The 25,631-nt window shown below is 44.3% G+C and overlaps 1 protein-coding gene across 1 annotated transcript in view; it reads right to left on the reverse strand.

Moving 5' to 3' along the window:
• COG3 (component of oligomeric golgi complex 3) overlaps window positions 1–25,631 on the reverse strand; it is a 45,490-nt gene that overhangs the window by 5,263 nt on the left and 14,596 nt on the right. Inside the window, exons 8-20 of the mRNA XM_081006380.1 lie at window positions 24,511–24,591; window positions 23,672–23,715; window positions 22,461–22,587; window positions 21,398–21,489; window positions 19,962–20,101; window positions 18,315–18,475; window positions 16,346–16,451; window positions 14,634–14,758; window positions 11,381–11,470; window positions 10,146–10,266; window positions 5,044–5,132; window positions 4,803–4,937; window positions 2,216–2,416 (exon numbers count right to left, since the gene is read on the reverse strand). Of these exons, the coding sequence (XP_080862506.1) occupies window positions 2,216–2,416; window positions 4,803–4,937; window positions 5,044–5,132; window positions 10,146–10,266; window positions 11,381–11,470; window positions 14,634–14,758; window positions 16,346–16,451; window positions 18,315–18,475; window positions 19,962–20,101; window positions 21,398–21,489; window positions 22,461–22,587; window positions 23,672–23,715; window positions 24,511–24,591 (1,512 nt within the window). The remainder of the gene's footprint in view (window positions 1–2,215; window positions 2,417–4,802; window positions 4,938–5,043; window positions 5,133–10,145; window positions 10,267–11,380; window positions 11,471–14,633; window positions 14,759–16,345; window positions 16,452–18,314; window positions 18,476–19,961; window positions 20,102–21,397; window positions 21,490–22,460; window positions 22,588–23,671; window positions 23,716–24,510; window positions 24,592–25,631) is intronic.

Raw genomic sequence — 25,631 nt, forward strand, 5'->3', positions numbered from 1 at the left:
CTTAAACTTTCCACGCTCTTCTTAAAACATGCTTTGGTTAGAAAATTCATCTCCACACAGTCGTAAATCCACAGCTTAAGTCATTAAAACGGCATTTCTGACTTGTTAGGGGGGGGGGGATTCTTATTTAATCACATAGAGGAAAGAAAGGAAAGTTTTTTCCCCCTCCCCCATCCAGTCCCTTTGCCATACCGAGTCTTGGCATATCTTCTCATGATTGATTCTTGTTCCTCCGACTCGTCTTGTTTATCAGAGAACTCTTCTGTTAGCAGTCTTTACTCCCCCTCCTTCCTTGAAATATGTGCATTCACTTCTTCCTAATTATTCCTTTTGAAGTTCTTGCAGCTAGTGGCCCGGATCAGAGACAGCGTCCAGGAGAACCGAAATCCACAGAACGGCATTCTGCTTAGTGCCCCCATCCCCACAAATTTGGGGGTGGTATAGGGCACAGCAGGCAAAGGCACCCCCCCAATCCTGGGGGGGGGGGTAGGGAGGCTATTTACTCCCATCACAGCCTCCTAATTACCTCCTGTGGGTTGGAGAGATGTTATTGTCAGCCATCTTCCGATGCGCCCCTAGTGACCCCTCAAACCCTAATCCTTCTGGAAATGATGGGATGAACATCAAAGCAATACATATAAATTGCATTTATATCCTGCCTTTCCTTCCTTCCTAAGTTGTAAATGAGATGGCCTTCCATCCAGTAACTGACCAGGCCTTAACCTTAGTTCCACAAACTGACTACATCAGGGGTCAGCAAACTTTTTCAGCAGCAGGCTGGTCCACCGTCCCTCCCACTGGTCCCTTGTGGGGGGCCAGACTATATTTTTTGGGGAAAAAATGAACTAATTCCTATGCCCCACAAATAGCTCAGAGATGCATTTTAATTAAAAGCACGCATTCTACTCATGTAAACACACCACGCAGGCCCCACAAATAACCCAGAGATGCATTTTAAATAAAAGGACACATTCTACTCATGTAAAAACACGCTAATTCCCGGACTGTCTGTGGGCCCGATTGAGAAGGCGATTGGGCCGGATCTGGCCCCCGGCTTTGGTTTGCCTACCCATGGACTACATCATACACCTTCGGTTAACCAAAAGTAATTTGTTAGTGGAAAGAGAACAATGGCAGTCACAATGCAACAAAACTCATTGAGAAAGGGCCTCCTGGATTTGCAACCTAAAAAGTCACACCACTGTGTGTGTGTGTGTGTGTGCGCGCGCGCGTGCGCAATGATACAACTGCCATGCACACAGTGGTGGGGAGGAGATGCCTGTTACTGCACAATATTGTCATCCTTCCCACTTACCATATTGGCCTGAATATAAGCCTCACTTTCCCTCCAAATTCCGACCATGAAAAGTTACAAGTGCAGCTTGTGTTCACGGCCTTACGGCATGCAGCCAGGAGCGCGGGACACACAGCGCCAGGAGTGCGGCAAAGCCGCGCCCGCCCCGCATCCTCTCCCCCAAGGCCGGGAAGGGAGAGAGTGAGGAAGGGGAAAGGCTGCCAGCAACACAGGTGCAGCTTATATTCAGGCCAATACAGTACAGTGGTACCTCGGGTTACATACGCTTCAGGTTACAGATGCTTCAGGCTGCAGACTCTGCTAACCCAGAAATAGTACCTCGGGTTAAGAATTTTGCTTCAGGGTGAGAACAGAAATTGTGCTCCGGCGGCACGGTGGCAGCGGGAGGCCCCATTAGCTAAAGTGGTGCTTCAGGTTAAGAACAGTTTCAGGTTAAGAACGGACCTCCGGAACGAATTAAGTACTTAACCCGAGGTACCACTGTATTGTGCTTTGAAGGTTAAAGGCTCTGCCTGTGGCTTTCCCAAGCACCAGGTCTCAGGAAGCAGGGAAAGCAATATTTGCAAGTGCACCAGAGGAAAGGTGGACAAGAGCAGCAAATGTTTGCAGAAGGATGCAAAGTTACTCGAGACAGAGGACCTCTCCCTTGGCAAACACTCCTTTTGCCGGCAAGCTGTCTTCCTTATGTATGCTGGGCATGGAGTGTATGGCAAACAAATGGATTTTCTGTCCTCCATGGGACCTTTTGTTGCATGTGTACGGGAGACACTTACTGTATTCTACTTATTTTCCATTCAGCTTGGATACAAGCCAAAGCGGTTAAGTGAGGTTCGTTAAAGATGGGTAACGGTCAACCCTTTGAATAGTTACCCCCCCTGAATTAAACTTTTACAAATTAACGTTTAAAATAAAAAAAAGATCCAGAATGGCGAAGTCTGTGAGCCAAACCAGCTCCATCTCGCAGAAGGCAGAAAAGAAAGGTAAGCATGTGCAAAGGGCTGTAAGATTGCACCTAGAGAGATTACCTGGTTGTGCCCAAGGTTGCTGCAAAAGGCTGTATTTAGGACCGCCTTGAGTAGCCATTGCCTTCAGAGCAGAAACCTAAAGTAATGAGATGGAAAACAAGCAATGCATCAAATGCAATGTCGTGCTTAGCAGTCATGTTGGTATTGTAAAGTGTTTAAAGGTCTTTATATGCAGAACCCCAGCAATAGCTATAACAACCATATAAGATAGGCCAGAATTATTATTCCCGTACTGCATCTGGGCTGAGTTATGCGAAGGCCACCAAAGTAATTCTCAACGGAGGCTGAGATTCAAACTTGCTGCTTCACAGAAAACTACCAGACTGAGCCAGATCTCAGGAGCCACTTGCCAAGAAAATCTAGCTATTAGGGCTTGCCGCTATTAAAACTAGAAGAAGTGGCAATTTCACAATGCTTTTCGGTAGTTACGAAAGAGCGCCCGGGAACCCTTCCAAAGGAAGCAGGTTATAAAAGGCAACTGTTTGGGCTTTCTTCGAACGCCTCTCCCAAAGTCGTATCCAGTCAGAAACTGGAAGAGAATGCAGTGAGGAAAACACAATTTTTCAAAGGCTAAATTGAGACTAGTTTCTTTATCCCCTCCCCCCCCCCTTTAGGGCTCAAAACGAGAAAAGCTGCTGGGGTGAGAGAGATGAGCTAGCTGGCACTCTCATGAGGTTGGAGGAATTTCAATTAGGACTTAACATGTCCAGTTTATACAGGCATAGAAGTAGTAATGTAAAGGTAAAGGGACCCCTGACCATTAGGTCCAGTCGTAACCGACTCTGGGGTTGGGGCGCTCATCTCGCTCTATAGGCCGAGGGAGCCGGCGTACAGCTTCCGGGTCATGTGGCCAGCATGACTAAGCCGCTTCTGGCGAACCAGAGCAGCGCACGGAAATGCCGTTTACCTTCCCACTGGAGCGGTACCTATTTATCTACTTGCACTTTGACATGCTTTTGAACTGCTAGGTTGGCAGGAGCAGGGACCGAGCAATGGGAGCTCACCCTGTCACAGGGATTCGAACCGCCGACCTTCTGATCGGCAAGTCCTAGGTTCTGTGGTTTAACCCACAGCGCCACCCGTGTCCCTGCCTATAGAAGTAGTAGTGTCACAGCAAAACAAGCCTTTGGTTTATCTTTATTCCCCATTATCACTTACAGGGCTTTTTTCCAGCCAGAAGTCGCCGGGACTCAGTTCCGGCACCTCTCAGGTGGGTGCCGTTGCCATTATAGTCGTACCTTGGTTTTCAAACAGCTTAGTTCTTGAACGTTTTGGCTCCCGAACGCCGCAAACCCGGAAGTGAGTGTCCCGTTTTGTGAACTGTTTTTGGAAGCCAAACGTCTGATGGGCTGCAGGAGCTTCCTGCTGCCAATCAGAAGCCACGCTTTGGTTGTCAAGCATTTTTGAAGTCAAATAGACTTCCGGAATGGATTCCATTCGACTTCTGAGGCACGACTGTATAAGAGAACAAGGGAGGTGTTCCTTGCGAGTTCTGGCACCTCTTTTTCTAGGTGTGAGTGTTGCCGAAAGGCATCTCAGTACAGCTGACTCAGGAAAGCTTGTGTTGATAACATATTGAATGGCATTGAGGTTGCTGAGCCCGTGGCCCTGCAGACGTTACTGAGCTATAGCTCCCATCATCCCTGAACACTGGGAGGGCCACAGGTTATTCTCCTTTCAGTTAGATATACCAATGTATTCATATAAGGCAACCTAAACCCTCGTGCAAATTAATTGAACAAAGCATGTTTTCTATCTTACTCGTAATCCTGTACTCAAAACAAACACGAAAAGTCAGCTGATCATTATGGAGTCAGAAGCCTGCAGCCAACAGAAGGAATGATGCACTCGCCACAATATATTGAGGTTCTATGAAAGAGAGTTATTCCAGAGCTGGAAAAGAGGTATACTGGGATATTGCAGCAGGACCTAGCCCCCTGTCACACATCGAAAGTGGTGAAGAAATTATGACAGAGCAGCAAATACAGGTACTTGATTGGCCAGGGAATTCCCCGGACATAAATCCCATTGAGAATTTGTGGGCTATATGCAAAAGTCGCCTCCGTGCTGTAGACTGTACGACTATGGAAGAGCTCATTCAGGCGCTGATTGAAGTGTTGTACAGGGATCTGAAAATCAACAGTGACTGTTCAAAACTAGTAGACTCCATGCCAAATCGTGTTCAAATGCGGCTTAAAAATAGCGGAGGTCATATCCGTTATGAACGTACGTATATGTTAGTTTTGTACACGTATATGTGAGTTTTGTACAATAAACTACACTGTTTGTTTCAATTAATTTGCACAAGGGTGTAGGTATGACATTACAGTTCTCTAATGAATTGGGGATAGATGTTCCCTGTACAATGTCTATGTTCCTTTCTGTCAACAATCCAACCAACATAAATATACCAAACACAGCCGCTTAAGATACCAATGGTGCTACCGTAGGATCTCGCACACCTTCGCCAGGAATTCCTCCAGAGGCTCCACAAACTGCTTGGTTTGCTGCTGAATGAACTGCTCACAGGCAAACTTCAAGTGTCGATCGACATCCTTCTTAGAGTCAATATAGTGCTCTCTGATTTCCGGAGTGCCCTGGAACACAGACACAGTAGTTTCTCCCTTTCTCAACTCTTCTGAAATGGCTACACTTCAAAAAATTAGACTTTTTTCAAATGCACCGTTAACAAATGCTCTTTACCTCCAGCAGGAACTGTATCAGCGCATTGTTGCTACTAAGCCTAAAGAAATGTGGAACGGTCATAGGGTTCAGGATTTTAAAGGCAGCATCTGTGGAAACAAAACCGCTTGCATAAAGTTCACATTATTTTAAGGAGTGTTCTGCTTCTGCCCTTGTTCTCCCTTGACCCAAGAATATGAAAACCGTACAGAGTTTTCTATAAATTCTCAAAAATTATCCCATGGATCCTTCATGTGTCTAGAATGTGTACTTTGAATATGCAAATAGGAAGTCTACAAACTGTAATTCCTGTGTGTTTAAAACACAAAGAGATTTATTTGAACCTGATGAATACAGATTTATGTATATTATAATTAGCAATATATTGTTGAGGACTACATTCTTAGCACATCAGCTCATCTATATATTGGTTTCACAAGAACAAAGTAGTTTGCCAATTTTGCATTATTACATAAAATCATACATTCATCTTTCGAGAAGTTTTAAACTGGCCAGTCTCTGCTTCCATTGATATTAAGGTAAGGCATTTTATATACTGTGATTTGCTACTGTTTATGTAGGAAAGCTGATTATTTTTAAAATCTTGTCAATATATTGACTCTGACACCATCTACACAGCTGAGAAGCCCCACTTTTTTTTGGACACAGACTTACCATATTACCCAGGTCTGGTTATTGGTGACACACTTCCGGGGGGAACGACGACTATTTACCTGTGCCCACTTTGACAAGATGGCAACAACAAGAAGGGAGTCTTTTCAGATCACAATTCCCCCAGAACCTCCATCAAGAGGTCTGAGAGCTAAAAGCAGTTGCAGAGGCTTCAAGGAAGGCAGTAGAAAAACTTTATAGAGTAAAAGTGCTCAAGGATGTTTTAAAGGTCTGATTTTGCTGTATAAACCTGCTTCAAATGTAATTTTATTTTAATTGATGAAAACTAATAAAAATTAATTGGCAAAAATAATAATTGAAACTTCCTTAAAAAATGAGACTAGCACTTTCACTTATATTTTTACTGGAGCTAAATTTATTTGGATTTTGCTCAAAAAAAAACCCCATATTATTTGTTGTCTGAATACTAGATCTTTTGCAGATCTCCTGAAGAACATTTCTGTTTCAAAATTTATCAGCTAATAAATACCCTATAATAATAATCCAGAACAAAACGAAATACAAATACGGTCTAATATAAATAGTTTGGTTATGCAAACGTAGTCTTATTTTTCTAAGCTGCGGATATATACAAAGCAAGTTTTCGTTAGCAAGTAACGAATTCTCTCAGGCTCTCTCTCTCTCTTAAGTGCAATTCTGTCCATGATAAGCAAAAAAACCTTCCCATGGGAAATGGGTTTAATTCACAGTGCAATATATGGCAGCTGGGGTCAAGCCCATGGTGTATGAGCATGTTGCCAGAATGCAACCATTTCTATCGCTTAATTCCCATCTTGTCTGTCTACGGCTGCAGTGCTGTCAAAAGCTAGCAATCAAATACGAGGATGCTAGACTGTCAGCACTGGCCTCCATTCTCCACCGATAGGGAGAAGAGAGCATCCTAACCCCCCAGACTCTGAAACTCTTATACCCACTAAAGCCAAGGCAGCACTCTGCAAATCAACTGACTGCGCTAGCAGACTGGAACACTTTGGTAGCCTTCAGCCTAGCACCAAACACACCTGCTCAGCTTCCGGTGCCCTCTTTCTTAGATCTCCACCCCCTTTTTCCCCACGGGGGGAAAACCTTTTCAACAGGTTCCCTCGGGTTCACTGCCCTTGACAACTCCAGCCTCCTTCCCCTAAGTCTGGGTGTAGCTGATGTCAGGAACTGGCTGGGCAAAGAGGAGTGGTGGGAGGCAATATCCAGGGAACCCGCCACAAGGGAAACCCCAGAAGAGGAAGGCTCTGAGTCAGGGGGGTTGGTGGTGGGACACTGAGAAGTCAGAGGGAGAAGATCAGGAGGAGGGGCTGGATGCTGAAAGGGCAACGGGGTTTAGTGAGCAGGAAGAGCCTGTGGGAGGGAGCAGTTCAGACTCAGAGGCTGAAGCAGAGGAGGGTGGTCAAGAGGCTACTGAAGAATCCAGGGAGTCTCCCTCTCCTGCTGAGACAAGCTCTTCTCCTCCCTGGTCTCCAAGAAGATGCAGAATAATGCTTTCTCGTGACCAACAATACTTCACTATAACTGTATATTTGCCACTCACATGCATTTTCAGCTTGGAGGAGGGGGAGACAGGTACGCATTTCGGTTACTTACCACCTTCCATTATTAACTGGCTGGTATAAAATTTTTATTCATCTAATAAATGCTCAGAATAAAATTATATACCAGCCAGCATAGGACACCAGCAGGACATATTTACCCTTTTGCTTGTTAACTAGAAACTACTTAACACGACAGAGGTTTCATCCATGTTCAGCTGCAATGAGTAGAATTGTTAGTTATAAGAGCAAGTTTGTTCAAAGCAAGATAGTAGCATATTAGCAGACAAGCAACGTAACTGCTTCAAACTACAGAGACAGAACAGATAGAAGGTATTTCTAATCCCCATTCACTGGCTCATAGGCAATAACATTTTGAGGCTTCAAGTATTCCTTCCTTTTCTTACCCCGCCTCCATTTTCCCACTTGCTTTAAAATGTATTTGCAAGAATAATACACACCTCGGCGTATTCTTTTCTTTGTATATTTTGTCCAAGTGACATTTGATAAGCACATTTGTTTTAATTATACAATGCAAATAGCTTTCCCAGCCAATTTTCTAAGTGGAAAAAAAAAGAGCTTCCTAATTTGTTCTAGGCAAGTGATTTTTGTGCGTTTTAAGCTTCAATCATTAAACAAAGCAAAGCTCATCTGCAGAAGGAAATGGAATAGAAAACTCAAATTTACCGTAAATTTTATTTCTCATCAGTGGATAGACTCATAGAATCACAGAATTGTAGAGTTGGAAGGGACCCTGGGAGTCATCTAGTCCAACCCTCTGCAATGCAGGAATCACCCAAGGCAGATGGCAATCCATGCTCTGCTTAAAAACCTCCAAGCTAAGTTAAGAGGGTACCCAGAGTGCCAAAGAATTGAAGAACTGTAGATTCTGGCAGCAGAGTCCCCCTCACCTAGCTTGAGGAAAGTCCCCTTTCAACCAACCTTTTTTTAAAAAAACAACACAGGAATGAAAGACTCTCTTTCCACCATCACTAAGTGCTGGGGAAATAAGGAAGAAGAAAAAGGTCCAAAATAGCCTGAAAGCTGAAGCTGGGAGAAACTCCACCATCTCAAGAGGTGGTTCCTCCACAAAAGAGGAGAATAGGATGCTTAATCTGCAGAAGCTCTGCCTCAAGAGAAAGGCAGTAACTCCCTCTGGCTACCCTCCTCCACCATCAGAGAAAATACTGTACAGTACGAAGCTTACTAGATACTTAGCTTTTCTAAAAACCTATTTATTTCTAAAGCCTCTGGACATAGCAGGGATCACACCTGATAATCCTGCACCAAGTCTGCTAAAGCCAAAGACCCAATTCCTCTGCTTTCAGAAGAGGTCAAGATGGCGCAGAATGCTACCAGCTGCAAAGAAGGGTTAGAGCAGGAAGCTATAGCAACCACCAGCCAGCAGCAACCTTCCCCTTATATTGGCACCTGCCTGTTGACTCTGTCCCTTGGTGGAGCACGCTAGCATAGAAAAAACATTATGTGAATGGAAAGCAGGATACTCAGGTACCATTTTTAACAGATCAGAGTTAGGAGGATTTGAGTTTAGTTTTTTTTTAAAAAAAGAAAAGCACCAGAACTGATGTGAAGGAATATGAAAGGCTTTTCGGGAACTTTTGCATCCGGCCCTCAAAAGAAAGGCTGAGCTCCAGTTAGTTCAATGCAAGAGAATGCAGAGCAGCATGCAGGCGATTGCAGGTGAACATAAACAAACAGAAGGACAAACAACAGGCTGCATGGAAAAGCCATTCTTGGATCTCCCGCACTTTCTCCTTTACATAAAATCAGCCATGTCGACCCTGAATTGCTTCAGGCCAGTAGCATTGGGAGGTTTCGAGTCTTTCTTCCTGCACCACTTCCCTGATTGAAATCGCCACCAAAAAGATACCATATTTTTTGCTCTACAAGACTCACTTTTTCCCTCCAAAAAATAAGGGGAAATGTGTGTGCGTCTTATGGAGTGAATGCAGGCTGCGCAGCTATCCCAGAAGCCAAAACAGCAAGAGGGATTGCTGCTTTCACTGCGCAGCGATGCCTCTTGCTGTTCTGGCTTCTGAGATTCAGAATTTTTTTTTTCTTGTTTTCCTCCTCCAAAAACTAGGTGCGTCTTATGGTCTGGTGCATCTTATAGAGCGAAAAATACGGTCCATTACAAACTATAAATTATAAACAGATAGAATCATTGGCAGGATTATTGTAACAACCTGCAGTTTTGTAAGAGTATATATTGAAAGAAGATGAATAAATGAGCAAATTAAGTTAATTTGGATATGCAGCAGATATTAAAAACAAATTTAAGGAACCACAGAAAGAGGGGGATGGAAGTCAAGTTTTTGAAATGTCAAAATGATTGTAAAATCACTGAAATGTATAAACCTGAAAAGTACAGTGGTACCTCAGGTTACATACGCTTCAGGTTACAGACTCCGCTAACGCAGAAATAGAGCTTTAGGTTAAGAACTTTGCTTCAGGATGAGAACAAAAATTGTGCTCTGGCGGCGCGGCGGCAGCAGGAGGCCCCATTAGCTAAAGTGGAGCTTCAGGTTAAGAACAGTTTCAGGTTAAGTATGGACCTCCGGAATGAATTAAGTACTTAACCTGAGGTACCACTGTATGAATGAGTAAGAAAAGCAGAGAAATCTCCACCAAAAAGATAATAGCAACTTTCGGAACGGGTCGATTTTGATCAGGGATACGGTGCAAGAGCTAAACCCCCTTCCTCCAAATGTCGCTGCCCTGATCCAATTTGAGGGGTGCTTGTGGTTGCTTTTAAAGAAAGAAAAAGATATTGGGAAACCTGGTAACGGCTCTCCGATGCAACATGTAGCTTGGCCCTCAACCCTCGTGGCTGGCACATCGGAGGAGGGGCAGACCCACTCAGACTGACCAGTCAGCACAATGCAGTACCTCTAGTTTTCTTAAGGTCCAGGGAAATTTCCTTAATGGTGAATTCAGTGTGGAAAGGAGCAATTTGTTCACGAAGAATCAAAAGATGTTTTATTAAGAAAAGCTGTCCGTCAACCTGGGTCTAAATTGTAACAAAAAATTAATGTAAAAAATAAAGAGAAAAGGGATAGACATTGGTCAACCGGTTGTCCACTTATAAAAAAGCAATTTCATCCCCTTTGTATCCTAGGATACCTACCTACTTCCCATTAAATCATATACATGTCTCTTACAAACACGCTACAGAGAGGCAGAGATTCATATTTGTGCTATGCACCACTGCCTAAAAGAGGGCAGAGAGATCGCTGCAAAAGTAGTTGGAGTCCCTAACAGCATTATGAATGTTTGGATTCTTTTGCCATTGAATTGTTCTATTTTTGAATCGACACATGCAAATTTGTAAGCACCTACATTTTAAGTCTGAAGGGACGTGGGTGGTGCTGTGGGTTAAACCACAGAGCCTAGGATTTGCCGATCAGAAAGTTGGTGGTTCGAATCTCCGCGACCGGGTGAGCTCCCATTGCTCGGTCCCTGCTCTTGCCCACCTAGCAGTTCGAAAGCACATCAAAGTGCAAGTAGATATATAGGTAACCGCTCCAGCGGGAAGGTAAACGGCGTTTCCGTGCGCTGCTCTGGTTTGCCAGAAGCAGCTTAGTCATGCTGGCCACATGACCCGGAAGCTGTACACCGGCTCCCTCGGCCAATAAAGTGAGATGAGCGTCGCAACCCCAGAATCGGCCATGACTGGACCTAATGGTCAGGGGTCCCTTTACCTTTACCTTTTAAGTCATTTTAGCTAATTTATACTGCTGAATGAAAAACATCACCATGCTATCAAATATGCTTTTTCTTCAGCTTCCCCACTCTTTCACAGTTACCCCACTCATATCCTTTCTTGCCAACCTCAATCACCACCAGAAATATCCCACATCTCCACCTGTCTTTGTTTTTTTGAAAAGGAAAATCTCATCACTGTTCTTTCCCCATTTGAATGAAATAGAGGCTAGGCTAGGCTTATGCCTAAGGAAAAACGGAAGTACATGCACTTCAAATATTTTTCAAAACAGTCTCAAATTTGGTGCAGTGCACTCCTAGGAAAAGTTTATAGAGACATTCTTTATATGAAAATATTACACATTAGCAATATGAAAACCTGTATTATTACATCCCTCCAACACAAAAGAACATTACCCAACCTTGTTTTTAGAAATGGAATCTGCCGCTGTTAGCAAAGACTGTATGCAGGCAGATAAGGCCTCCTGCGATAATCCTTGGAAGACTGCCCTCTGGAGAAGAAAAAGAATGCAAATGTTCATAAAGGTCAGGCCTTTATCCTTGAGGAAGGTCGTCTAAAGCTGGCACCCTCAATTTGCAAATTTAAGCACTATCATCCCATGCTTCACTTGTATTTTCCCATAGTTCCTCAAGACACTGGATTTAGAAAAGATAATATGTACAATGGCCACAATTTATGCAATAGGTGAAACATACAAGGACTCCAAGAAGGTACAGTGGTACCTCGGGTTAAGTACTTAATTCATTCCGGAGGTCCATTCTTAACCTGAAACTGTTCTTAACCTGAAGCACCACTTTAGCTAATGGGGCCTCCTGCTGCTGCTGTGCTGCCGGAGCACGATTTCTGTTCTCATCCTGAAGCAAAGTTCTCAACCTGAAGCACTATTTCTGGGTTAGCGGAGTCTGTAACCGGAAGCGTATGTAACCTGAAGCATATGTAACCCAAGGTACCACTGTATCGAGAACTTCAGAATTTATTACATTGGTGCATCCAGTTTTTCTTAAAAAAATGTTTAGGAGTACTCTCATTTTCCCACTCATATTGAAATACTGCCCCTCAATGAGGCCAAACTTTGATTCACAAAATGTTTAGGGGTATGTGTACCCCTGCCCCCCCTCCCCAAAGCACTGGATGCAGCCACAGAAAGAGGCATTTAACACAAATGGAGTCATGCTCATCATTCATTCTCATAGGAAGTCACAGAATGTGTCTGATCTTGTTTGTGAACGGGGGTATTGCAAATCTGGGTGCTCTGGGAGAGCCAGCGATTTCATGCTATATTGTCTATTCACTGCAGCCATTCTGAAAGACCTTTCAGCATCCCAAACAAGGCTGTTTTAATCGCAAGCTTCCACAACATTTCAGGTACAATGTTACTGGAAGAGTAAACAGGTATATATTACGTCTTAAAACAAAGCTGCATTCAAAGACACTGGGCCAGGATTCAACTAACCAGGCAAGCTAGAAGAAACCAATGCAAGCGTTTCCAGTAGCGAAACAGGATTTCTGCCCCTCTCCTCCCCCTGTGTGCCCCCACACCTCCCACAATCTGCTCTGGAGGGTCAGGAGAACACTCAGAACAGAGCACAGAGGAAGGATAAATGCTTGCACTGGTCGGACACTAAGAAAAGTGTGAATTCCTCCAACAGCGGCACATATGACCAAAGCCCACATATAATGACTAGTTAATCATGGTTAATAATAATAATAATAATAATAATAATAATAATAATTTATTATTTATACCCCACCCATCTGGCTGGGTTTCCCCAGCCACTCTGGGAGGCTTCCAACAAAACACTAAAATACAATAACCTATTAAACATTAAAAGCTTCCCTAAACAGGGCTGCCTTTAGATGTCTTCTAAAAGTTTGGTAGTAATTTTTCTCTTTGACATCTGGTGGGAGGGCGTTCCACAGGGTGGGTGCCACTACCGAGAAGGCCCTCTGCCTGGTTCCCTGTAACATGGCTTCTCGCAGCGAGGGAATCACCAGAAGGCCCTCGGCCCTGGACCTCAGTGTCCGGGCAGAACGATGAAGGTGGAGACGCTCCTTCAGGTATACTGGACCGAGGCCGTTTAGGGTTTTAAAGGTCAGCACCAACACTTTGAATTGTGCTCGGAAACGTACTGGGAGCCAGTGTGGGTCTTTCAAGACCGGTGTTATATGATCTCAGCGTCCACTCCCAGTCACCAGTCTAGCTGTCGCATTCTGGATTAGTTGTAGTTTCCAGGTCACCTTCAAAGGTAGCCCCACATAGAGCGCATTGCAGTAGTCCAAGCGAGAGATAACCAGAGCATGCACCACTCTGGTGAGACAGTCTGCGGGCAGGTAGGGTCTCAGCCTGCGTACCAGGTGGAGCTGGTAAACAGCTGCCCTGGACACAGAATTGACCTGTGCCTCCATGGACAGCTGTGAGTCCAGAATGACTCCCAGGGTGCGCACCTGGTCCTTCAGGGGCACAGTTACCCCATTCAGGACCAGGGAGTCCTCCACACCCAACCGCCTCCTGTCCCCCAAGAACAGTACTTCTGTCTTGTCAGGATTCAACCTCAATCTGTTAGCCGCCATCCATCCTCCAACCGCCTCCCGACACTCACACAGGACCTTCACCGCCTTCACTGGTTCTGATTTGAAAGAGAGGTAGAGAAGGGTGTCATCTGCATACTGATGAACACCCAGCCCAAACCCCCTGATGATCTCTCCCAGCGGCTTCATATAGATATTAAAAAGCATGGGGGAGAGGACGGAACCCTGAGGCACCCCACAAGTGAGAGCCCAGGGGTCTGAACACTCATCCCCCACCACCAATTTCTGAACACAGCCCAGGCGAAAGGAGCAGAACTACCGTATAACAGTGCCCCCAGCTCCCAGCCCCTCTAGACAGTCCAGAAGGATGTTATGGTCGATGGTATCAAAAGCCGCTGAGAGATCCAGCAGAACTAGGAAACAGCTCTCACCTTTGTCCCTAGCCCGCCAGAGATTATCAACCAGTGCGGCCAAGGCAGTTTCAGTCCCATGATGGTTAAAACCAACATGAGCAACATTGTGCATCTCCTCCACCCCAACCCCTCACTTCTGGAGCACAAATTTCAATTGCGTGTTATGATCTTTACTGGTATTGACTGCTAAGGTTATAGAGTTTCTTTTGTACAGTGGTGCCCCGCAAGACGAATGCCTCGCAAGACGGAAAACCCGCTAGACGAAAGGGTTTTCCGTTTTTGAGTTGCTTCGCAGGACGAATTTCCCTATGGGCTTGCTTCGCGAGACGAAAATGTCTTGCGAGTCTTGAGATATTTTTTTCGCTCCCCCCCCCTTTTACTAAGCCGCTAAGCCTTTAATAGCCTTTTAGCAGCTAAGCCGCTAAGCCGCTAAGCCTTTAATAGCCGCTAAACCGCTAATAGCGCTAATCCGCTAAGCCGCTAATAGGGTTGCTTCGCAAGACGAAAAAACCGCTAGACGAAGACACTCGCGGAACAGATTAATTTCGTCTTGCGAGGCACCACTGTATAGAGTTTCTTTGGAGTTTTCTATGGGTCTTGCTTAATCAGGATTTGATACAAGGTCTCCAGCCGTGAAGGTAAAACAAAGCCGTCTTGGTTAGCAGCCACAGACGGCCTTATTTTCCAGGCTAGACATAATTCTATACCTACATCAATACATCTGTAAAGCTTGGAAAGGCACACAAGCGTTCTTCTCACAGTAGGGTACCACATGCCATGCAGATCTGCGGGTGAAATTGTAGCATGAAGTCTAGGATGGCAGGATTCCAATGGATCTGGAACACAAAGATCACATGCAATGCTTGCTACTACAGAACTTAATATGCAATGATAAACTTTATGGTAATCAATTACAGACATGCCCCCCCCCCTTATTATCAAAAAGGGGTGTCTTTAGGTTGACGCATTTGCACTTTGTATTGTAACAGTTTGCACCTGACAGCTGCGGTTGGCAGCCTTGATATCCAATACAGCATCAGAGAACATAATACAGTATCAGAAAGTATACTATCGAGAAGTGTCTCCCTTGGGTTGACAAGAAAGGCTTCCAGCAAAACCACCAATGGAAGAAATTTCCTCTCAGGTCCCAGACCGAGCCTGGAACAAGGTAAGGCGTTTTAGGCAAGTGAAAAGCAAGATATGAAAACACAAGGGAAAACATTCAATAGTACAAAAGCACTAAAAAGAGAGAAAAGAACCATTAGGTGATTCCACTGGACTCAGAATGTCTAAATTGGATGCTGACAATTCAGACATCCAAGAATACTATTTGCCACTGACTCCTGCTTCCCTTAGGGACGTGGGTGGTGCTGTGGGTTAAACCACAGAGCCTAGGACTTGCCGATCAGAAGGTCGGCGGTTCGAATCCCCGCGACGGGGTGAGCTCCCGTTGCTCGGTCCCTGCTCCTGCCAACCTAGCAGTTCGAAAGCACGTCAAAGTGCAAGTAGATAGATAGGTACCACTCCGGCGGGAAGGTAAACGGCGTTTCCGTGCGGTGCTCTGGTTCGCCAGAAGCGGCTTAGTCATGCTGGCCACATGACCCAGGAGCTGTACGCCGGCTCCCTCGGCCAATAAAGCGAGATGAGCACCGCAACCCTAGAGTCGGCCACGACTGGACCTAATGGTCAGGGGTCCCTTTACCTTTACCTGCTTCCCTTGCTATCTTAACATGGATAGGGAGACTGTCCCAACACGAAAAGCAGGCAAGTCAGTCTCCTCAGACCCTAATACAGCAATTTTAGGGATGTGTGACAATAGATCTCCCCCAGCTTGGGTACCAGCAATGTGAGGAGTGTTTCTGCCGAGATTTATTTATGTATTTATTTATTAACTCAGTACTGACTGAACCAGTTCAATTTTTTTTTATTCATACTTGATCCATCGCACTAATCTGCACTGAATGGATAATCATTTTGTGGGTTCCAAGTAGGAACCAGGAACCAGGAAGCTTTGAGGGGAAAGGGGGTGTAAGTGAGTCAAGAATCTTTTGTTGTGTTGTGTAAAAAAAGGTATCCCCAGGAAGTAAAGACTGCCCCAGGACTACTGGATAACGTCTTCATGATTCCACAGCTAGTCAGAAACCAAGAAATCTATCTTGTCATGCCTCTTTGCAACCCCTTTGTAATAGGAATCATGACCAAAAAAACCTTTCAGAATATAACAGCCACAAGTAATTACAACTACAGGTTCAAGAATGATATTTAAAATACCCAAAAGATGGTCCTTGTTAAAATATAAAATACTTCATTTTATGTTTGCTTCTCTCTTGAGATCTCTCCAAATACTGAAAAGCCATAAGCAAATACAGTTGTCATTATTAGCATGTTTTTACAAGTACAAATTACTTCAAATAACCACACACCATTTTTTACCACACTGCAGTTCTCCGAATCTTCCAGCTTCATATCTGAAAAAGAAGGATCTGCAGGCAACTTTCTCTCTTCGTCTTTTAGACTTTGGGCAATTTGCTACCAGGAAAAGCAAAACAAACAAATTTATACTGACACATCACGGCAGTTATTGGGGGGGGGGGGAACCTCTTGGAAAGTGGAGTCAAGTATCACATAGTTTCTGTTTCGACTGGAAAATCAGTCCTGCATTTCCCATAAGTTCCGCAAGGGTCTGGGTGTCTAAGAAGCCACATCATTGCAGTTGGGTTTGCTTGCCAAATTAACAAGCCTCCGGCAAATGAGAAAGTTCACCTTGAAATATTTTCTCCCACCTTTCATGTTTTTTATTTAGATGTGTGTCAGAAACGATAATCTGTTTACAGGTTAATTATTCCACCAGTGTGCCACATAGTGGTCCAGCCAATGAGTGCTCTCCATCCGATTTAGGCAGGCTATTTAGAAGAAATACCTGTTTGGGAGGTAGCCTCCCTCCCTTCCTCTCCAAAGCCAGTCACCAAGAGCAACACCTGCCTAGCCCAAACTATCAATATTTATTTATTTGACTTATATGCCACCCTTCAACCTGATGACTCTCAAAAGTTGCTGAAACACAGTCCCAACTTTCCGTACCATTAGCAAAATTCAACAATCTCCAAAGGGCACCAGGTTTAGAAAGTCTGCCCCAAATAAATCATAAGAGTTGGAAGGGACCCTGAGCGGCATCTAGTTTAACTCCCTGCAGTGTAGGAATCTCAGCTAAAGCATCCATGACAGATGGCCATCCAACTTCTGCTGCAAAACCTCCAAAGGAGGAGAGCCCACAACCTCCCAAAGGAGACCGTTCCACTGTCAAACAGCTCTTACTGTCAGAAAGTTCTTCCTGATGTTGATGGAAAAGAAGAATAATCGCCAAGCCTAAGCTGGGTGGATATTGGCAAATGAGTAAAAGGAGAGTTCCAGGGTCAGTTGTATTTATCTGTCACCATCTAGTCGTCCAAGGGACGCAGGTGGCGCTGTGGGTTAAACCACAGAGCCTAGGACTTGCCGATCAGAAGGTCAGCAGTTTGAATCCCCGCGACGGGGTGAGCTCCCGTTGCTCGGTCCCTGCTCCTGCCAACCTAGCGGTTTGAAAGCACATCAAAGTGCAAGTAGATAAATAGGTACCACTCTGGCGGGAAGGTAAACGGTGTTTCCGTGCGCTGCTCTGGTTCGCCAGAAGCGGCTTAGTCATGCTGGCCACATGACCCGGAATCTGTACGCCGGCTCCCTCGGCCAATAAAGCGAGATGAGCGCCGCAACCCCAGAGTCGGTCACGACTGGACCTAATGGTCAGGGGTCCCTTTACCTTTATCTAGTCGTCTAGACACTGGGACTTTACAGAGCACTCCTCCAATTGCACAGTGAGGGAACCTGTAGTGTCTGGATTTAGGGTAACTATATGCTTTGAACCACCCTTCTACTGAAGGCTGCTTTAATGGACACCTTTACATTTCATTCCTAATGCTTGGTGACGCTATTGAAGAAAAACCAGGAAGGCCTTGTGCATCTCCTAGCCATGTTCTCTACATCTGGCTGTCCAGAACGTAGGAGCTCCCCTAATGGCATGTCTTTGGATTTCACCAGACGGTATGAACATAAAGACATCAAGGAGCTCTGCTGTATCAGGCAGGTCAAAGGCCCACTTAGTCCAGCATCCTATTCTTACAGTGGTCAACCGGATAGCTATGTGATGCCCCAAAGGTGGGCAAAAGCACTCTCTCCACTTGCAACTCCACCAATGGGTCCAGAGAGCCATGAAGTAAAGGCAGTACATAGCCATTGTAGCTAGCAGCCAATGATAGACAAATTTGCCATAGCTGGAGCACAGTTTGGGAACTCCTAGCTTAGTTGAATGCAAGGGGTTTTGCCTGTTCAGAATCAGACAAATGCATAGACTCTTACCGCCATCATTTCCAGCTTAGCAGGATAGGCAAGATCACCCGGGGCCGGTTTGTAGCCTATAATGTCAGTCTGAATGTAGATATGCGTTCTGTAGACCAGACGCTCTTGAACATCCTCCAACATCTGCCTAACTCCAGCAGCAAATGCAGCCAGCTGTTCCACTGTTAGAAAAAGGCACAAAATCAAAGGCATTAATTTCTTCTCATTGAACTTCACTGATTATGGCTAAAGCCTTAACCATTAGAGTTGGTCAAATCATCGCAAGAGGTGTTGAAATTTTGGGAGGTTGGATAGTTACAATGGAATGGTCTCGGTGGTGGGGTGCACATTTTTATTCTTATTTATTTATGATTATTACTTTGCCAAAAAAAATATTATGAATGAATGAATAAACAATTAGTGTTGTTGTTGTTAAAATTTCTATATCGCTCTTCATCCGAGGATCACAGGGCAGTTTACAATATAAAAACACAAAAATGCATAACATAGTAAAAGAACAATTAATAATAACTCCCCCCCCCGATGCTGCATAATTATAGTTGTGAATGCACAGATGTTATAATACTGTATAATAATTTCTATCCAGATTAAAATCATTATGGATTTTCAGCTTTACAATTCACACTTTAATGTAAAGACAGTTTGATTTTGGCTGCTGCAAATCCAACCCCATCTACGCAACTGCTGAAATACACTTTAAGCGAGAAACAAAAGACCCAAAATAAAAACTGGTTGTCTTTCTTGGACACCAGAGATTAGGCTGTGGAATCCTGATTTCCAAAATCAGGATTCACTGGACAAAAATGTTTCGCAGCGGGAGACCCCATTAGCTAAAGTGGTACCTCAGGTTAAGAACGGTTTCAGGTTAAGAATGGACCTCTGGAACGAATTAAGTTCGTAACCAGAGGTACCACTGTACCTAGTCATAAACAACATCATAATCAAATAGTTCTAGGAAAAGGGTGTCTGGGTGATAAAATGCGTTCACCTGAAATATAGGTACATTATCTACTTGACATCAGAAGGCAGTTTTGCTAGAAATACTGTGCACCTTGTAAACTTCAGCACATCTGAACACTTGCAGATGGTAAGCAAACGAACTGGAACTCAATGCACATAATAAACGAGGGAGAAATGAATCACATCAGCTTAGGCTACTGAAAGTCCTTGCCCTCCATATTCGTTTTGCCATGTGGAAATTTCCTTTGGAGGCAGCAAAAAAGGGAGCAGATCCCCTGTACGCCTCCACCCCATCCAGGCAAAAGTAGTTGCCTAACTTCTCCTTCTATTCCGCTGCTAATATCAGCTCACATTTTGACTGTGCATGAATGTGCTGGTTTCCAAGAGCTCACTTTACTTGATTTTGAGCACTGGACTGTTTACTTCCAACTGCATAATGCATGCTCCTTTAATAAGCAAGAAATCGTGCCTGACAGAACCAGTCCAAACAGGATTTAATGGAACTTGGTCACTGTAAAATCAGATTACAACATTGGACGTTTCAATTTAAGAGATGTGTGTTGAGTTGAAAAGGTACCGGTGGTAAATCCTATATATTCTAAAGCACGTGCCATTCCAGTCTGTTAAAAAGATACGTTCTAACTTTTGATCAAGCATTTGGTTTCTTAATCTTAATTTTACAGTTACCGTTGTTTTGCACGTGATCTTCAAGCATTTCATTTTTGAGAATCCCACAGAGCTCAGACAAAGTTTCTAGGTGAATTACATGGATGATCAGTGGCCGCAAGACATCATATAATGACAGGCATAACTTCTCCAAAAGTTCACTGTAAGACAGAAAAACAAATCCAGTATGGACTATAAAAGATTGTGTAAACTGACACATGCATCTCTTATGACAGTAGAAAACGACATGCTAAATCAACGTCACTTACAATCTGGGCCATGCCATGACTATCACTAATATCAGGAGAACTTGATCTTTTGCTTCACATCAAATGCTGTCAACCAGCACTAACAATTGTTTAAAAAGCCAGATAAGGAGCTAAAACATTTTCATTTATTGATTCATTACATTAGCTTAAGTATTGTTAAAAACTCTGGCATCAGCCTACTTGACTAATAGATTAAAATTTATATGACTGACCGATCAAATCTGCAATTAATGTTTTGTTTTCAGATGATGTAAGCAACATTATACAAGGCAGGAAACTTGGAAAAGGCATTCCATGCTATGAGACTGAAGAGTTTTCGACACCGATCCAAATATTTCAAAAAGCAACAGAGCAGGAACACTCTTTTTTTTTTACAATAGAAGACACGCAGCCAGCTGAGCTATATTAGGAGCCAAAGAACAGAAACCCACACAAAAGTACATTCAGCAAAAACAATCCTGATGGCTAGTCAAATCCCCATACTTTGGACCAGATCCACACTTAGGCACAGAAATCAATAGGACTTGAATTGCGACTAAGTTAAGTCCCATTGATTTCAGTGGATCTACTGGCTACTGTAAGCACGACTAAGTCCAGATTCAACCCTTTATGACAGGCATAGGCAAACTCCGGCCCTCCAGATGTTTTCGAACTACAATTCCCATCATCCCTAGCTAACAGGACCAGTGGCCAGGGATGATGGGAATTGTAGTCTCAAATCATCTGGGGGCCAGAATTTGCCTATGCCTGCTTTATGAGTTAGAACAACTGCTGCACATTGTGTCTTCAGGGAGGTTTTTGAGGTATATCCAACAGAACGTGCTTAAAACAGGGTTTCCCAAACTTGAGTCTCCAGCTGCTTTTTTGGACTACAACTCCCACCATCCCTAGCTAGCAGGATGAGTAGTCAGGGATGATGGGAAATGTAGTCCAAAAGCAGACGGAGACCCAAGTTTGGGAAACCCTGGCTTAGAACATTCCTCAGACCCTTAGAAGCCTCTGCAGACTGTTGTGAGCATTTATAGAAGCCCACATGTTGGGGGACATGGGAGCAGGACCTGCAGTTGCCCCCCACCCCCGCCCCAAGATTATGCTTGCATGCTGAAGCAAATGCACGAACAAGAGTTCGAGACATCCTTATGTGAACAGTGTCGTGCAACAAAAAGCGATGTCACGTGTGATACCCACTCCAGTTTGGGTGTTGGTTTTGTGAAGAACTCATCAAACAGCTGGTGTTCATCCTGGCACACATGGACCATAAAAGCACAGCCACTTCGTACCTGAAATGAGAGTAAGCAAAAGGGCAGCCCGTGTGTATTTAGAAAGAAAGATGCAAATGATGCAAGTATTTAAGTTTAGTAAATGCTATTTATATCTGTGATGGTCCAAAACACACTTCCGGCAACTCTCTGTTTAGACTGTGCATCAGTGGGACGCGTGTAAGTCCATCCTGCTTCAGGCAGTGCCAAGAACGGCCTGTAATTTAAAAAGCAATCATACGGCCATGAGAGCTTTAGTAGCACAAGGATGGAAGACTGAAGAAACCCCAACTAAAGAATTATGGCAAGAAAAATTGATGGACTATGCAGAACTGGCAAAACTGACATACAAGCTACGGGACAAGGATAACTGTGACTTTAAAGATGAATGGGAACCCTTTACAAAGTATTTGAAGATGCAACAAAGTGAACTGGACTCCTTGGCTGGTTTTGAATAAACATTCACAAACTTTTTATTGATAATTATTACTTAAATAGTTTGAGGATCTATACAACTGTGTAACATGCAGAAAACAGCATTTTTAGAGAAATCAAAGACTGGAACTGAGGGAAGTCGGGGGGTGGGGGTGGGTGGGTTCTGTGGGGGAAGGGAGGAAAAAAGGGGGAAAATAAGGATGATATGTTTCTAGATAATATGTTTTGTTTTAATTTTTTGGGGGGGAAGTAATTTTTTTAAAAAAGCAATCATACAATCTCTTGCAGCACCTTTGGGCAATTTTGATTTCATTAGCTTAGGAACACTGGGAGACAGGGACAATTTTATTTTCTTTATAGCAGGGTATTTTGATATGCAGAAACGGCTGCAAAGCAGACTGATCTCCAGGAGGAAGGTGAGAAGCCAGTCGTTTGCACTGAAAGCTGGCTGGGGTGCAAATGCATTATTAAATATTTAGCAAACATCGCTTATTTTCTAATGAATTCGAAAGGAATCCAAGGTTCAAGAAAATGCAAGTTCACACAAAGCCTCTTACCAGAGCACAATGATCTCTGCTGTTTCGGTTAGTTAATTCTGTCACAGTGCTAGTAATACTAGGTCCTAGTAAGAGCTCCCTCTGATCAAGGTAGCATTGATGGATTTCGTTTAGCAGTTGCCGGTACCTAGACAAAGAGGAGAGTTAGGAAGCATCCGCCTACACAGGAAGGTTTAATCTTACAGCTAATTACCTATTGCTGATTTAGGTAGTAAAAACTTATGCATTCTTATCACTGATGTGACAAATTTCTGTCTGGGAGGAATCCCTTTAAACTGCGAGTATGGTTTTCTTTAACACTATAAGACGAACTTCCCACATCTCTCTAGGGCAGGGTTTCCCAAACTTGGGTCTCTTCCTATTTTTGGACTACAACTCCCATCATCCCTGACCACTGGTCCTGTTAGCTGGGGATGATGAGAATTGTAGTCCAACAACAGCAGGAGACCCAAGTTTGGGAAAGTTTGCCCTGCTCTAGGGCAACGTGCCACAAGGGACAGCAGGGGTCTTATTCCTTTTATATAAAGGTAAAGGGACCCCTGACCGTTAGGTCCAGTCGTGACCGACTCTGGGGTTGCAGCGCTCATCCTGCTTTATTGGCCGAGGGAGCCAGCGTACAGCTTCGGATCATGTGGCCAGCATGACTAAGCTGCTTCTGGCGAACCAGAGCAGCGCACAGAAACGCCGTTTACTTTCCCGCTGGAGTGGTACCTATTTATCTACTTGCACTTTGATGTGCTTTTGAACTGCTAGGTTGGCAGGAGCAGGGACCGAGCAACGGGAGCTCACCCCGTTGCGGGGATTCGATCTGCTGACCTTCTGATTGGCAAGTCCTAGGCTCTCTGGTTTAACTCACAGCGCCACCCTTATTCCTTTTATAGTTGCATTTTTAAAAAATACATTTCGGTAGATGAAGCTTGTCGTGCAGGCATGAGGAAAGTGACGCATACTGAAATTTCCTCTTCAATTATTAAATATACAGAAGATCGATCTACCTTTGCCCTTGGCCACCTTCTCTCTTTCTGTCCCCCAAAAAGAAAAACCTATGCTAAGTAAAAACGGAAATGGTGATTCTACTGTTACAACACACCTTATGCTGGCTCCCAACATATCAGAGGAAGACTAAATCGACTTAATATTACTGCATCAGACTCAATATTTTCAAGTACAAAACACAATCCTTGCCATTGACTTAGTTTCTGCATACTCACTCTGGCATCTTCTCAGACCGCTGCTCTATCTGCTCAATAAGTGTCTAAGGAAACAAGAAGAAAAAAATTGAGAGCATTCTGATGCTTCCCTACACAGGGATATTAGAAACATTCAAGTAGTCAGCCTGATGGCCGTGTTCCTTTTTCTAAAGAACTTGCAGCACACAGTGAATATGAGAGTAATTCATACTTCTAGGCTTCTTCCAAACCATAGACACACACAATAGTACAGTGGTACCTCAGGTTACAGACGCTTCAGGTGATGCGATTTTGGGTTGTGCACCACGCCGAACCCAGAGGTACTGGAACAGGTTACTTCCGGGTTTCGGCGCTCGCACATGCGCAGAAACACTAAATTGTGCATGCGCAGAAGCACCAAGTCACAACCTGCGCGTGCGCAGACACGGCGCTACGGGTTGCGAACGCTACGGGTTGCGAACGTGCCTACCGCACGGATCATGTTCCCAACCCAAGCGTCCACTGTGTCCTCAAGAACTGGATCAGGGATTTGAAGACTACAAGCAATGTCGTAGTGAACACATGTGTAAGATATTACACTGTTACACTATAAGACTTAGTTTCCCAAACCTGGGTCTCCAGCTGTTTTGGGACTACAATTCCCATCATCTTTGAGCACTGGTCTTACTAGCTAGGGATGATGGGAGTTGTAGTCCAAAAACAGCTGGAGACTCAAGTTTGGGAAATCCTGCTTGATAAGCGTTTATGCATGATTCAATAGTGTACTGTATAACAAAGAAAATTCCACAAAGGTGACCAACCCTTCGCTTACGAGCATATCTTTGAGTACCCCTTCCATCTACCGTAGTTTGGCAACTTACTCTGACTTTGGGTGCAGCAGCTCTGAACTTCACATAAAATAACGTGAAGGCATTGTCTGAATTTGGTACAACTGAAGGGTCCTGAAAGAAAAAAGAGAGAAAGAAATGTCATTCGCAGTATGAGCTTACTAAACAATAAACTATTACACAGTGACTGCAAAAACTCCATACACTGTAAAGGTAAAGGTAAAGGAACCCCTGACCATTAGGTCCATTCATGACCGACTCTGGGGTTGCGGCGCTCATCTCGCTTTATTGGCCGAGGGAGCCAGCGTACAGCTTCCAGGTCATGTGGCCAGCATGACTAAGCCGCTTCTGGTGAACCAGAGCAACGCACAGAAACGCTGTTTAGCTTCCCACCGAAGCGGTACCTATTTATCTACTTGCACTTCGTGCTTTCGAACTGCTAGGAGCTGGGACCGAACAATGGGAGCTCACCCCGTCACGGGGATTCGAACCTTCTGATCAGCAAGTCCTAGGCTCTGTCGTTTAACCCACAGCGCCACCCGCGTCCTTCCATACATGCATATAACTAGATGCCACTGGGAAAGGAGGACACAGAAGTAGTAAACTGTGCACCCAAGGAAAATATAAGTGGCATGCAGACCTCTTCAGAAAAACAGCCCTCTAGGCAGCCTCCCCAGCCAGGTTTAATTTGTGAAATTCACACCCTTCTCGTTTGGGAAATTCACATCCATTCCAGATAGCTGTGCAGTGAATGACCTCAATGTGGAAGCCCAGTTAAAGTATTAGCATATTCCCCCTAGGCTGACCGGAGGCTGAGGTGCCTTCTCCATTGTACAATTCTCTCCTGGTCAAAGAAAATACATACAAATTCTCCCTTTTGCATATCTTCTACAGTCCTGCCACCTCTCTCCCCAAAATAGGTCCGTTGACATTCTGAGTCACCCCAAACTCTTGCAGGCTGCAAGATTGCATCTTCATTGGATTCATGGAATCATAGAATCTTTAAAGAGTTGGAAGGGATCCCGAGGGTCATCTAGTCCAACCCCCTGCAATGCAGGAATCTCAGCTAAAGCATCCATGACAGATGGCCGTCCAACCTCTGCTGAAGGAAGGAGACTTTCATGTTCAATGGATTGTTGAGGAACAAACACATT

This window comes from Podarcis pityusensis (assembly GCF_964106645.2).
Source record: "Podarcis pityusensis genome assembly, chromosome: 5".
NCBI lineage: Eukaryota > Metazoa > Chordata > Lepidosauria > Squamata > Lacertidae > Podarcis > Podarcis pityusensis.